This window comes from Canis lupus, chromosome 16 (assembly GCF_048164855.1).
Source record: "Canis lupus baileyi chromosome 16, mCanLup2.hap1, whole genome shotgun sequence".
NCBI lineage: Eukaryota > Metazoa > Chordata > Mammalia > Carnivora > Canidae > Canis > Canis lupus.
Window position 1 is genome coordinate 41,178,621 of NC_132853.1, and position 15,785 is coordinate 41,194,405.

Here is a 15,785-nt window from a genome sequence, read left to right on the forward strand (position 1 = left end):
TGATCCCGGGACTCCAGGATCATGCCCTGGGCCAAAGGCAGGCGCTAAACCGCTAAACCACTCAGGGATCCCCAACATCTATTTCATTTTTTTTTTTTAATTTTTTTTTATTTATTTATGATAGTCACACAGAGAGAGAGAGAGAGAGAGAGAGAGAAAGGCAGAGACACAGGCAGAGGAAGAAGCAGGCTCCATGCACCGGGAGCCCGACGTGGGATTCGATCCCAGGTCTCCAGGATCGTGCCCTGGGCCAAAGGCAGGCGCTAAACCGCTGCGCCACCCAGGGATCCCCCCAACATCTATTTCAAATCCCAGTTCTGCCACTTTTATCAGCTGAGGTTTGAACCCCAGACTGAAATCCAAAGTACATAGCTTCCCTACACCTCTAAGTTCCCTCATTCATAAAGGGGAGAGAATACTTATTTACCTTGCTGGGCTAGAAGAACTAAAAAGAACCTAGGGATTGCCTGGGTGGCTCAGTCAGTTAAGCACCTGACTCTTGGTTTTGGCTCAGGTTGTGATTTCAGGGTCGTGGGATTGAGCCTGGAGATGGGCTTGAGATTCTCCCTCTCCCTCTCCCACTCATGCTCACTCTCTGTTCCAAATAAATAAATCTTTTAAAAAAAATTTCAAAAGGGGTGCCTGGGTGGCTCAGTCGGCTAAATGTCTGTTTTTGGCTCAGGTCATGATCTCAGAGTCCTGGAATTTAGCATCATGTTAGGCTGCTCAGTCGAGTCTTCTTGTCCATCTCCTTCTGCCCCTCCCCCTGCTTGGGCTTGGTCTCTCAAATAAATAAAATCTTAGAAAAAAATAAAAATAAATGAATAAGAATCTTTATGGAGGCACCCAGCTAGTGCTCTAGCATGGATTATGCAATGTCCCTTACAAGTGCATGAGACCATCTCCATGAAGGGAACTAGAATGCAGCGGGGTGGATAGGGTTTTGTCAACATAGCAGAGTGGGGCTTTACCTTTCTGTCTTGGGATTCTCTGTCCTGGGATTCTCTTGCTCGCTTCGGACCCTGGTGATTTCTTCCATTCACAACATCTCCTCTGACTTCAAAATCATGCTGGAAGAAACCCAAGGCAAACCACAGGAATCAGAGAAAGAAAAGCCTCCTTCAAAGGAAGTAGAGTAGATACATTCTATTAAGGAATTCAGTATTAGTGGGCAAAATTTTGACAACCCCACCCTTGCCTGAAAAATCATTCTTTTTGGTGGTCTGAATGAAATGACCAGTATCTCAGCTGCTGAAATTAATTCACTGAAGTAAATCTTTGTGGGCAGAAATGAACAATAGGCTTTTCACCTCATTGAGACTTAATGTATTTTAATTTTCAACATCTGTCTCTTCTCAAAACATTCACTTAGCATTGAGATTAAACTGCTAATGCTGTGCTGTTATAAAGGAAACTGGAGAATTCTTGATCTCTTAAACCAATTGTGTATTACCATCTAAAGAAACAAGGCCTTCTCAGATCTCCATGAAGAGAGTTACAGTTAATGAGACCAAAATGATAAAGCATACATTTAACACACTAAAGAAAGTTGTGCTTTTTCAAAATCACTCTTTTGGTTAAGTATGAAGAAATAAAGAAGAATGAGATTGGGGAGGTTAGAGCTTTGGGGAGAATTTTGGGGAAGAACGCTTAGGAACAATTCTGACCGCAAGGCCATTGTACAGAAGACAGTGTCACGAATGTCACCATAGGCTGTTATTAGAACAAAGAACACTTAACATTTCATAGCCACTTGAGTGAGAAGAGCCTAGTGCTAAAAATATGTTTGAAGCTGACCCTCCAATTCCTTGTCCTGATTATTGTACCCTCGTGCCTACTTAAGCTCCCTACCTGAAGTCTAATAGGAATCCCCACATCTGCACATCTAAAACTGAGCTCTTGACTTGGCTCCTGCCTCCCGTTCTACCCTCTTTCAGGATGCTCCTCCTCCATGTCCTCCTGGTCTGATTTACTAACAACCACTCCATTGTTCAGACCAAGGACCTAAGCCTTAGCCCCTCCAAATACCTCCCTTTACCTTATCCTTCAAATTTAACTCTTTAGCAGTCCTATCTCCAAATAGAACTCAAACCAATCTCTTCTTATCACCTCCATGCTGCCAATTATACTACAAACAGAATTCTAATTCCTTTCCATGATTTCCACCACATACTCCCTTGTCCACAACCTTCTCCAACCCCTGGTCCAACCTCCACTCCCTACACAGAATTCACCAATCATGACTCTCCAGTTACACTGGCTTATTTTTCTGTAATAAACCAAACTCATGGGATCCCTGGGTGGTTCAGCAGTTTGGCGCCTGCCTTTGGCCCAGGGCGTGATCCTGGAGTCCCAGGATGGAGTCCTACATTAGGGTCCCTGCTTCTCCCTCTGCCTATGTCTCTGCCTCTCTCTCTCTCTCATTAATAAATAAAATCTTTAAAAAAATAAAAAAATTAACCAAACTCATTCCTACCTCAAGACATTTATACTTGCAGTTCCTCTGGTTGTTAACATTTGTTCCCTACATTTTTCCAGGCCAATTCTTTGTTTTTTAGGTCTCTCGGCTCAAGCTTTTCAGAAAGCCTTTCCTGGTTTCCTTAGGTGGTCAACCTCTGTCCAGTCAGTTGCTAGTCTGTTGTTCTGTGTATTTCTCCACAGTAAATATATATGTATTTTTAATTATTTGGTTACTATCATTCTTTTTTTTAAAGTTTTTCTTCCATAGAATTGTTTTTCTTGTAAGTGGGCTCTACACCCAGCATGGAGCCCAACATGGGAGTTTGAACTCATGATCCCGAGATCACGATCTGAACTGAGATCAAGAGTCAGATGCTTAATCAACTGAGCCACCCAGATGCCCTTATTTATTTAGTATTTTAGATGCATCTTTATTTTATGTCTCCCCTCAATAGAATATGAATCCCCTCAGAGCAGGGACCTATCAGTCTTATTTACTGCTGTTTATTCCTGCAGCCCAGGACATAGTATCATATTAGGTCACTGAATCAAAGTTAAAACCAACAAAAATGTCATTTAATTAATCATGAATATGCTGAATAGTGCATAATAGTTTAAAACTGCTTTTGCTAATTTTATTTTGCCTGATCTGTTGTTACTGGCAGCTCTTAGATGGCTCTGTTCTAAAATTATTCCTCTCCTACACTGTCTTATTTACCTCTCACTGTGCTCAGGATCATAAGGAGTAACATCTCTTTGAAGGCATCTGATTTTTAAGCAGATACACTTGCTTATTAATATGAAGGGTTTTTCTTCAATGACAGTGGACAACCAGTTTTCCGCAAAGGTCTACCCATGTAAGATTTAGGTGGGCCTGTTTCTTAGGCTTATGAATCTTTTCTTTCTGCTTTCTAAGTTCCTTTTCCTTCCTCCAAGGAAAGGATTGTTTCCACTGAAACTTAAACAAATGAGTGAGAACACAGAATTTCCTGGCTTGCTCTGAGTAATTCTTGATGATCCACATCTTTGGGGAAAGTCTTTGGAAAGCAGCACAAAAAAGGAAGCAGAGAAGCGTTTATAGTGATTTTGTGACTCAATGGCACCAAGTCTTTCTGATTCGTTTGTAACATTGAGTACCTACCTCATCTAGTATCTTTTTTTCTTTAATAGACTGGGTTACCCCTAAAGAGATGACAGAAAAGACAGGTCACACGAAGGCAGAGGAACATGCTCTTTTCATGGAGGTAGATGGTGAAGTGATTCATGTAATAGCACACAGGGCAAACTACTGAGTAGAGGTCCTCTCTTTATAAAGCCACAGCTCCCTAATAGATTTTCTTCTGGAGACACTTTGGTGGCTTAATTTAAACATTATAAAAAAAATAAATAAATAAAAATAAACATTATAAAAGTGCCTGCTGCACATGGATTTCTGCCTGGTATTAAATAAATCCTTAGTTCATATGCTAACATTGCTAAGAGCAGATTAGGTCCTATTAGTTATAAAAAGAAATCCATTTTCCCAAACATCACCAGCTTATCTCAACAAAGAGATATGTATTCAAGATAAAGCTAGTTTAGTGTTACCATTAAAGACCTTTTGGTAATTCAGATTCAGCATCAGCAAAAACCTTAGGTGTTAAAAAATGTTAGGTGTAAAAATGCAATTCTGAGGTGTTAAAGGGAGGAGGGAAGACATTATATTGTACTTACAGAAATAGCTAACTACCCATTTTCCTCCTGCAATACCCAGAAAATATTTCAGTGTTCGTTCGCACACAAACTCAGCATCTGCAGGATGAAAAACATCCAAAGGATTAGAAGTTGAAAACAAAAATCAGGAAGTTCTGCTGTAAGAAGCTAAAGTGCCCCTAGCTCCTTATGCTACTTGAGATCAATCCGGATTGATGATTCCAACAGCCCTGGCGACAGACTCAGAGGCTGGAAGCACACTCTTAATTATATCCAGCAGGTATGCATCTTTGGAAGTCTGGAAGAGGCTGATAGGAGGTTAAGACCACAGGAAAGGTCTGCTCTATCTTCTAGGTGTTTTTTTTTTTTTTTTTTTAAAGATTTATTTATTTATTCATGACAGACAGAGAGAGAGAGGCAGAGACACAGGCAGAGGGAGAAGTAGGCTCCATGCAGGAAGCCCGACGGGGACTTGATCCTGGGTCGACAGAATCACACCCCATGCTGAAGGCGGCGCTAAACCGCTGAGCCACCGGGGCTGCCCTATCTTCTAGGTGTTAAGATGTCTGCCACTGTGTCCAAGAAATCCCCCAGGTCAGTAGTCCTGATACATGTGGATGCAGAAGATCTAATTCACTCGATAGCAAAATGTGAAAGATGAATATGTGAAATCCTGAATCTGAAATGTCCATGTAAGTGACAAAATTTCACCCCCAGAATATCTACTAGGGGAGTGCTAACCCCTTGATTCCCAATAAACACAGTAGGCTATTTGCCAGTAGAAGCAATGGCTAGTCTCGCTCTTAGAATTCTTCGCCAATTTTTAAAAATCTTTTTTCTTTCTTCAATTTTTAAAACTTTTTAACTATTGTAAAAGTTGATTTAGCATAGGCTTTATTATTTTTTTTAATTTTTATTTATTTGTGATAGTCACACAGAGAGGGGGGGGGGTGCAGAGACATAGGCAGAGGGAGAAGCAGGCTCCATGCACCGGGAGCCCGACGTGGGATTCAATCCCGGGTCTCCAGGATCGTGCCCTGGGCCAAAGGCAGGCGCTAAACTGCTGCGCCACCCAGGGATCCCTAGCATAGGCTTTAAACTCAGAATTCAATTTTAGTTCACTTTTAGTTTAAAAGTAGCAAATGTTGTATTGCCTTTGTTTAAACACTGAACTACTTTAGGTTTAATTTGCATTTAAAAGTTTTCTTTTCACCTTTCAGCAGCTTTGATCCAAAACTATAGTTTAAGATATATTAAACTTTAATGACATTCATCTCTAACATAGCACTTGGTTCAAAGTACCCTGTTCTGGCACCTGATTCCTGAGAGCATTATCCTCTGACCCTGTGGTACAGTGTTTGCACTGCAAAAATCTAAGATCTTAGAAGTTTGAAGGTACTGTGTCCCTGCCAAGGAGTCTGAACCCCTATGCTTAAGTGCCTGCAGCTGTGTGACAGAAGCACCCTGGAAAGGACCACTGTATTTCCAGAGTCCATTCTATTCAGAAGGTTTAAGACCTGAACCACAGTTTGCATCTTCTGTGTGCTGCATACACTGTCCTTTGCTTTCTGGAGCCCAACAAGCGGGTCCACCTCCTCCTCCAGAAAGCAGCTCTTCAAACACTGGAAGACAGCTGGCTCTTTCCCTTCAGTCTTTGCATTCCTTCCTCTGTTCTTCAAATGACACTGCTTTGACCTCCATTCTTCCATCTTCACCATCTTACCTCTGGAGAAATGCTCTAGAGTTTGTCAGTGACCAGCTTAAAAAGAAAGCAGGATGCTCAAAACAGAACCCATTATCTTCCAGGCAGTCACTCCCGCAGAGGATGCAGTAGAGGGGGTCAGAATCTACACTTTGCTTGCTCTGGACACTAGACTTACACTCATAAGGCCTGATTTCAAATGAGCTCTTTCAGCAGCCCTGAAATGTTTACTTAGATTTAGCTAAAAGCCTCTGAGGTCTCTGTTATCATACAAGTCATAATTAAGACAGAAAAAGAGAAAGTGTAGGACAAATGAATTTTCCCCTTCTCTTTTTCCTGTTTCATATGCTAGGCTACCTCAGAGGTGACAGTGGACTTGCTTCCTGAAAACCTGTCAACCACATTCAAACCAGGTATGCAAGTAGAGCTAGGACACAGAGTAGACACGGGGCTAGTGTTTCCAGCTGCCCTGATTTTGAGTGCAGACTCACTTCATTCCCCTCTTTGCCCCATATGTTCCTTCTGGATTTGGGCTCTGTCTTATCAGACAGTCCTTCACACGGTGTGGTTGAGGCAGGGTGGACTAGAAGAGGTTCGTCGTTCTAGCTCACTACTCTCCAAATCTTAACCCAAACAAAAGGGGCTCAGGAATAGCAAGACTATTATTTTTCTTTCATAAATAATTGATCAACTGCTGGAAGACTGTCATCCATGCTTTTTGCTTAACAAATAATCCCATTTCTTCATGTAGTTTTATGCAACGGACGCAACATGCTCTATAAGGGCTCTTGGTGTACCTGTTTTCATAATGACATGAGTTGTCTCTTCAGAAATTAGATTAGTTAAAGAGATGTGGTGTTTTCTGGCAAACTTGTGCACAAGCATCTGAAATAAAATCAAATATCATATTATAATCAATTGCCTCTAGTACACAGTTTAGACTATTACCCTAGCTTTGAGTCTCCACTTTCCTCACAAAAGGTACATCCCTTTTATTCAAACATGCCTGAAGTCCCAAAATAAATAGTAATTTAATAAAAATTATGTAGCAATCTGAGGAAAAAATTCTAAAATAGTCTGTGCTCACAGACATGGAATTACAACCCAGGATTCAAAATAATTTTTCCCTTTAATAGCAGCTATCATTTGATTCCTTAAGACAGTTTCTTTGCAGAGTGACACTTTAATATAATTTAGATTTATCAGCCTACACTTTATAAGCCAAGAGGTAACCAGCCTATTCAGAAAGTCATGCCACAGATATGTGGCTGAAAAACAAGGTTCAACCCTCTGGTAGTTTCAAAACATTCAAGTCAAGATGTTTCTAAAGGTCAGTGCAAAAACTATCAATTCACTTAAGGATAAGGATTAGAGGAGACTCAGGTGATGCCCAAAAGAAAGCTCACACCTTCTAGCTATTATCTATCAACCAAATAAAAATCAGTAAGTAGCAAAAAGGATTAACCAGATCCATTACGGACACAGTTGACATAATCAGTAGCTTCTGTTTGTTAAACAACTTTGCTTACCAAGGGCCATCATGTACTAGTCATCACCAACCATGCCAATATTTCTGTGCTGTGCAATACTGCAATGGAGAACGGCATCTTTCTTTCAAGCTGCCTTGCTCTCTACTGCCACAGGGCACTGCAAAAGGGAGGCTAGAAAAGCTAATGACATTCTCCCCCTTTTGCCACTGCCCTCTGTCAGGATCATTAGCAATTCTGAACTGATTAATTGCTGAAATCCCAGCCTTGAAACAGTGTTCAGTTAGAAGAGCAACAGCTGAAAAGATCATCTTAATATGGGCTTCGGAATTAATCATGTGTACTATAGTCAGCAGCTTTCATAATAAATTTATCACACTTCAGCAAGTCTGAATGGAGCTGAAAAGTTTTCTTCTTGGCTTGCCTAAAGACAACACGTACCCAAGTCACTTAGAGTCTAATCTACAGCTCTGAATTGTCCATGGCCAGAAAAGATTAGATCATTTTAGACTCTCTGAAAAGCTGAACTCACAAAACAAAGGAAAAGGAATGCTAATTTTCAATGAGTAAATGGGAATTCTAGATGTACAGGCAAATGATCAAGAGCAATATAAGCAGACAGAGTATGAATTTTCAGAACAAACAGCTGATCTGGACACATGGTTGTAAGATGGGAATTCTGGCATTACAGATGAGAATTTATTCACTGTATCTACTAAGGCAGACAGAGGTTACTTTGCCCTTTTAGTTATGTGATACATTTGGCACACAGAGAATGAATGTTATGCAGAGGGACACCTGGGTGGCTCAGTGGTTGAGCATCTGCCTTCGGCTCAGGACGTGATTCCGGGGTCCCAGAATCAAGTCCCATATCGGGTTCCTTGCATGGAGCCTGCTTCTCCTTCTGCCTCTCTCTCTGTGTCTCTCATGAAAAAATAAATAAAATATTTAAAAAGAATATTATGCTGGAAAAGGGGGGGGGGGAACCCTGGGTGGCTCAGCGGTTTAGCGCCTGCCTTTGGCCCAGGGCACAATCCTGGAGTCCTGGGATCGAGTTCCGTGTTGGGCTCCCGGCATGGAGCCTGCTTCTCCCTCCTCCTGTGTCTCTCTGCCTCTCTCTCTCTCTATCATAAATGAATAAATAAATCTTTAAAAAAAAAGTTGTTGGGATCCCTGGGTGGCGCAGCGGTTTGGCGCCTGCCTTTGGCCCAGGGCGCGATCCTGGAGATCCGGGATCGAATCCCACGTCAGGCTCCCGGTGCATGGAGCCTGCTTCTCCCTCTGTCTATGTCTCTGCCTCTCTCTCTGTGTGTGTGACTATCATAAATAAATAAAAAATTAAAAAAAAAAAAAAAAAAGTTGTTTAAAAAAATGTTATGCTGAGACACTACTTGTAGAAAGGACGAGAAATGGTTCTTAGCCTAGGAAGGATATATTAAGAAAAATACCTAAGAATGACTGGGTCATTTCTCAGTGTGCAGTAACTGGCACCCACTATTGCATCCATCTGATGCGCTGATGTGTTGTCTTATGATTCTAAAGAAATAGTCATTCAAAAAAAAAAAAAAGAAATAGTCATTCAATTACTTTATTATGAAAGGAGAGCAATGGTGATTAATTATCAGGGAGGTCAATTTCCTATGATGTCTGAAATCTACACTCAGCCCAAGCAGAAACAAAATTCCAAAGGTCTTAATATTTTAATGGAAATTTCTTTCTTTTTTTTCTTTTTTCTCTTTTCTTTTCTTTTCTTTTCTTTCTTTTTTCTTTTTTCTTTTTTTTCCTTCCTTCCTTCCTTCCTTCCTTCCTTCCTTCCTTCCTTCCTTCCTTCCTTCCTTCCTTCCTTCCTTCCTTCCTTCCTTCCTCCTTTCCTTTCCTTTCTCCTTTCCTTTCCTTCCTTCCTTTCTTTCTTTCATAAAGATCTTATTTATTTATGAAAGACACACATAGAGAGAGAGGCAGAGACACAGGCAGAGGGAGAAGATGGCTCCATGGAGGAAGCCTGACATGGGATTTGATCCTGGAACTCCAGGATCATGCCTTGAGCCAAAGGCAGACACTCAACTGCTGAGCCATCCAGAAGTCCCCGGATATTTTTCTACAATGTGAAACAATTCTTATTTTTGGTACCGGGACCAACAACTTGTCAAAATCCTAATCCTAATCCTAATCGGGGGTGGGGTGGGGGGGTGCTATAGGGCAGAACTGATAGAGTGGGCTATTGAATATGTTATAGGCCAGGATAAAGACAAACACTGGTGAAATGTCACTATCTGACAGTTTGCTTGGAAGCACTTTGGGTTTAGTTAATTACACTCATAAGTTCGCTCATATGTAAACCAAGGTGTTTTCTCTGGGGAGTAAAACTATACTTACTTGCTTTTTTAGATAAAAAGAAAATTAAAATTAAAAAGCTCTATATTATACACAAAACTATATCCTTTCTACTAATATATATATATTTAAGATTTTATTTATTCATGAGAGACACACAGAGAGAGAGAGAGAGAGAGAGAGAGAGAGAGAGAGGCAGAGACACAGGCAGAGGGAGAAGCAGGTTCCATGCAGGAAGCCTGATGTGGGACTCGATCCTGGGTCTCCAGGATCACACCCCGGACCGAAGGCGGCACTAAACCACTGAGCCACTGGGGCTGCCCCCTTTCTACTAATATTTAAGTTATTTTTTATTTTTTTTAAGATTTTATTTATTTATTCATAGAGACAGAGAGAGAGAGGCAGAGGGAAAAGCAGGCATCATACAGAGAGCCTGACGTGGGAGTCGATCCAGGGTCTCCAGGATCACGCCCTGGGCTGCAGGCGGCGCTAAACCGCTGTGCCACCGGGGCTGCCCTTATTTTTTAAAGTAAATATATACAAAATAAAAATAAAGCTTTAGCTTTATCTAGGTCCCAATTTTCAGAAATTAGTAATGGAAATTAAATCACATAGAATTGTTCTTGGTTCCTAGATTTCTCCCAATAGGTTATTCATTGCTAGTACCTACTTAAAACTATTTGTAATATGTTAAGAAGTCTCAGTTGTTAGGGAGATATATAAATACACTCACAAATTCTTTTGGGGTCAAGCCTGATGCCACCATAGATATTCTTTTGTTGACTCCTCTTGTTGAAGATATCACTTCTGGCTTTTCTATGCCCACACTGTCTTCGCTTTTATTATACCCAGCAGTACTAGCAATATGGACAGCAGCTGTACTCTTGGCTGATTCTTCGACCTGAAATTGGGGTAATTTCAACGCAGAGGTTGAAGTTGGCATGCTGCTAACATGAGCCAGCTCTGAGGCTCTGTGTGACGAGGGATCAGACTCAGGGTCATCAGAGAAAAGGCTGATTCCAGATTCGAGGTAAGGGGCTCCCTCTGAAAGGCACAGGGGAAGAAGTTTAACCCATATGACAATGAATCTTGAATTACCAAAGAATTCATCATGACTCTTTATTTTAAAAATAAAAGTATAAGTCAATTGACTAAAGAAATATAGCAGCATTTTATCGCTAATAACAGGAATACAAATAACTTTAAATATCTCAAAATCTTTAGTACCTATGTTCTCCAACTGTTTAATGACCATAAAAAACATGGTACTTTTGTAAGAAGGAGAACAATTTTGAAAAACGAGACAGGGATGCCTGAGTGGCTCAGCGGTTGAGCATCTGCCTTTGGCTCAGGGTGTGATCCCAGGGTCCTGGGATCGAGTCCCACATCGGGCTCCCTGCGTGGAGCCTGCTTCTCCCTCTGCCTATGTCTCTGCCTCTCTCTCCGTGTCTCTCATGAATAAATAAATAAAACCTTTAAAAAGAAAAAAAAGAAAAATGAGAAGTTTTTTGTCTCAAATTGATTTTTGTTTCTTTTCTTTTTCTTTTCTTTTTAAGATTTTATTTATTTACTCATGAGAGACACAGAGGGAGAGAGGCAGAGACATAAGCAGAGAGAGAAGCAGGCTCCATGCAGGGAGCCTGATATGGACTCGATCCTGGGATTCCAGGATCATGCCCTGGGCTGAAGGCAGGCGCTCAACCGCTGAGCCACTCAGGCATCCCAAGATTTTTGTTTCTTTATCCACAATTTTATCATTGTCTTTTTGATTTAATAAATTATCAGATATCATTACCAAATTAAAAATAGATGACCATTCCTGAAACACTTCAGAAAATGTCACTCTATCAGGAAGTAAGCATAGCTAAAGAGAATGTGTGAGATTCCTATCTATCTATCTATCTATCTATCTATCTATCTATCTATCATCTATCTATCACAGAGAGACAGACAGACAGAGGCAGAGACACAGGCAGCAGGAGAAACAGGCTACCCACAAGAAGCCTGATGCGGAACTCAATCCCCGACCCCAGGATCACGCCTGTGGCAAAGGCAGACACCTAACCGCTGAACCACTCAGACATCTCTCCTAAGGTGACCTTAATGAACATTGGCCAAATACCACATTTAGGTGCCAAAGAGCACATTTTATGATAATGTGTTTTTGAGGACTAATTTAAAACTTTTTTTTACTGATTAAAACTTTGATTTATAAGCCATGAAACATACCATTTGTTTAAGGTGATTTATAAGGCTTAAAATATAGTCATTTATATTCATTAATTCATAAAATAAGAGCTTACTTTGGAGATCTGACTCATTTTTCAGTAAAGGACAGGCTGAAAACTTTATTCGAGGTCCCTAGAATTCTTTGTTTTTCACCTTTTATTTTTAGGAGTCACTATGCCCCATGTGGGGCTCGAACTCATGACCCCAAGATCAAGAGCTGTATCCTCTACTGACTGAGCCAGCCAGATGCCCCTAGGGCCCTAGAATTCTTACTTTACAGTTTAAATAAAATATTTAGAGCACACAAGACTCTCCCATCCTCAAAACTGTCAGTTAAACCAATAAAGACAGATTAAGAACTGCAATAATTTTCATGTAAATTTGGATTAATATTCAAGCTATTTTTCTAAAATGGGTTTAAGTATAAGAGAAGCATTCATTACAGATTAGACATGCTAGACATCTGAAAAGTTGATTAACCAAAATATCTTTAGGTAAGAGTCAAACAGAAGTGTTTCCCCCATCAGAACAGATGATGCATTACCCAGATCTGGTCTTGACAAATAAGATTGCTCCATGAGATCTCTTGCTTCTGACTCAGTTGGTTGTTGCTCCTCCATACTGACAACCTTAGTGAGCTCCTTCTGAGATGGGCAGTTAGTGTCCTGAAGACTCCTTGGGCAGCTGTGTACATACCATCTAGTATCTAACAACCGGGACTGTGAAGGGGAAGACCTGGAAGAATGAAGGAAGAAATGCTCCATCATGGCTTATGAAAGGGCTCATCATACTTCCTGTGCGGCCAAAGCATAAGTGGAACAGCTCACTGTTAAGAGAGGTGGGGAATGACTAGCGAAAAATCTAGAAGTCTGGAGTTGTGATGCCTCCCAGTGTGTCAGGGCTACATACAACAGCTCCCCTTAAGGCCTGGGCTGAGGTGGGATATTTTTCAGCTGTTCAAAAAGCATGTCAGCAAATTTCACCAAATTTCCCACTGTCATTCACTCACTCTATACACTCTTCCACTTGAGTCCAAATGGATGTATTAGAATCAGATCTCTCATGAAAACAGAGAGCTGATTAATTCTGACATTTCTATACTTATTCGTTCTACCCAATTTTAACAGAATTCATTGAATCATCCCTACGTCCTGCCTTTTCAATGTCCAAAGCCATTCTTTTTTTTTTTTTAATATTTTATTTATTTATTCATGAGAGACACACACACAGAGAGAGAGAGAGAGAGAGAGAGAGAGAGGCAGAGACACAGGCAGAGGGAGAAGCAGATTCCACGCAGGGCTCCCCAGGACCACGCCCTGGGCCAAAGGCCACGAAACTGCTGAGCCACCCAGGCTGCCCATCCAAAGCCATTCTTAAAACAAAAGCCAGCTATAAAGTACTGTCAGAAGAGCACATGTGGCCAGTGATTCAGTCCTCCACTCTTTCAGGTGTTAGGGCTTCATAGAGGATACTTAGCAACATATTTAAAGGATACTTATTAGATTTGAGGACTTCATCCTCAAATGCATTTATAGTATCCTTTAAATAAAAACAATGGGGGATCCCTGGGTGGCGCAGCAGTTTAGCACCTGTCTTTGGCCCAGGGCGTGATCCTGGAGACCCGGGATCGAATCCCACATCAGGCTCCCAGTGCATGGAGCCTGCTTCTCCCTCTGCCTGTGTCTCTGCCTCTCTCTCTCTGTGTGTGACTATCATAAATAAATAAAAATTTTAAAAAATTTTAAATAAAAACAATTATCATAATATACAATTATAATGGATTATTTAGCAAAATAAGATATAACAATATATACAATAATATAATTAATTAAAATACATTAAATAATTGTCAATTAAACAATTACTGGGTGTTTACTACAAGTCAAGCAATAAAAGTAGGCCCTAGGCATTAAAGATGAGCAAAACCTGAATCGCTGCTCTTGGGTAGTCTGGTAGAGAGTGGACATTCATCAATATGTCGGTTCTTTTTTCTTTTTTTAAAGATTTTATTTATTTATTCATGAGAGACACAGAGAGACAGGCAGAGACACAGGCAGAGGGAGAAGCAGGCTCCAGGGAGAGAGTCCGATGCAGGACTTGATCCCAGAACTCCAGGATCATGCCCCAGGCCAAAGGCAGGCGCTAAACCATTGAGCCACCCAGGGATCCCCCCTTTTTCCTTTTCATATGTATACATATATAAAAAATATATGAATATATGTTATATGTAATATATACATATTTTATGTAGACTCCACACCCAGCTTAGAGCCAAGTGTAGGACTTGAATTCATGCCCCTGAGACCAAGAGTCAGATGCTTAATCGTCTAAGCCACCCAGGCACCCCAACGTGTAGGTTCTTTAATAGGGTACACTGGGGAAGAGGAGGAGGTCAAGGAATATTTAGTCTCAATATTAAATGGCTGGTTAGCTCAACTGGTTAAAACATGGCAATGAGGTCATTCCTACTAAACATGGGCTAGTGCCTATGGAGACCAGATCTTTGCACTCTGTCGAGCCAAAATGTCAGTCACCCAGCCTTTTTTTTTTTTTTTAAGATTATTTATTTATTTATTTATTCATGAGAGACAGAGAGAGAGGGAGAGGCAGAGACACAGGCAGAGAGAAGCAGGCTCCACACAGGGAGCCTGATGTGGGACTTGATCCCAGGACCCCAGGATCACACTCCAAGCTGAAGGCAGGCACTTAACCTCTGAGCCACCCAGGAGTCCCAGTCACCCAGCCTTAAAAAATATTCAAGAGGCTTGAAAGATAGTATGATTAGACTATCAGCAACTGATTACTATTTTCAGAAAGATAAATAAAAAATAAAAACATATGTACACACAAGTAGGAGCTCAATAATATGAATTCCTCTTTCTTCCTAGAGCAGTGAGATGGAGGACTCTAATGGCTCTGAGGTTCTGCTCTGAACTATCAAATATTACCAGTCCCAACTTGTCTTTTTACCCTCATATCATTGCAAAGATCCAATGAGGAAGCAGGCAAAGTACTTTATATTCATATTTGAATTCATATTTTTATTCATATTTGAAAATATGAAGTGCTATACAGTCTTATCTCAATGATGATTTGCATAGACATCCCTGAAAGAGATTCTGAATTTTCTTGGGGTAAATCAATATCCAAACTTTTTCTAGAGAGGCAAAAACTTCAATTAGGGCAAGGGCTACTTTGGAGAAGCCTACTTCAGCTCCCAGGTTTATTTAGGTTTCAGTTCTATATTTTATCCTGACCTTCAAAAGGGACAGATCTACTATACATTTCTCATCTCATAGCTCATGCCTTGTATAGATCTAGAAAACCTATATGCAATTAAACAAAAGAAGTATCTTAGAGCAATGAAAGGTTAGAAATGGCTATTTATAAAAAAACTAGAAAAAGGATGGTGAAAAAAATTTAATAATAAAAGTTCAATAGAAGTAAAGATGTTACTTAGAGACCACAACTTGACATTTATTACTTCTTACCGTATCATTCCTGGTTCTCCATTTTTACTGGTGGAACTATCCAGAAATACTTGAAATTTTTCAGTAGAAAGGCTTTCGGGATTCTGGCTTATAGGAGAGTCACTACTTTTCTCTGAAGTTAATACTGCGTTAAATGGAATGAGAAAACAAAGAGATCTACTTTACTGCTTTGTCCTGATGATAATTCAGGTGAGGATATTGATTTTTCTAAAAGGAGCAACCTGTGACAATCAAATTGGTTTTTAAACAAGTATATCAGACAGAATTTTGTAAACATAAGTGATGCAGCACCAGACAAAACTAAATGACTCAAAAATAATAAGGACAATGAAAGGAATTACTTTAGGACAGAGTAAATGAAGATACTTGGCTGAGACGAGGCTGGAAAAA

The 15,785-nt window shown here is 40.4% G+C and overlaps 1 protein-coding gene across 11 annotated transcripts in view; it reads right to left on the reverse strand.

Moving 5' to 3' along the window:
* The window catches only part of BRCA1 (BRCA1 DNA repair associated), a 67,125-nt gene that overhangs the window by 9,949 nt on the left and 41,391 nt on the right, over window positions 1-15,785 (reverse strand). For all 11 annotated transcript variants that reach the window (XM_072780681.1, XM_072780679.1, XM_072780675.1 and 8 more), the window contains 7 exons: window positions 15,396-15,519; window positions 12,449-12,639; window positions 10,409-10,719; window positions 6,652-6,739; window positions 4,174-4,251; window positions 3,602-3,642; window positions 972-1,070 (listed from right to left, as the gene is read on the reverse strand). In XM_072780681.1, coding sequence (XP_072636782.1) covers window positions 972-1,070; window positions 3,602-3,642; window positions 4,174-4,251; window positions 6,652-6,739; window positions 10,409-10,719; window positions 12,449-12,639; window positions 15,396-15,519 — 932 coding nt within the window. The remainder of the gene's footprint in view (window positions 1-971; window positions 1,071-3,601; window positions 3,643-4,173; window positions 4,252-6,651; window positions 6,740-10,408; window positions 10,720-12,448; window positions 12,640-15,395; window positions 15,520-15,785) is intronic.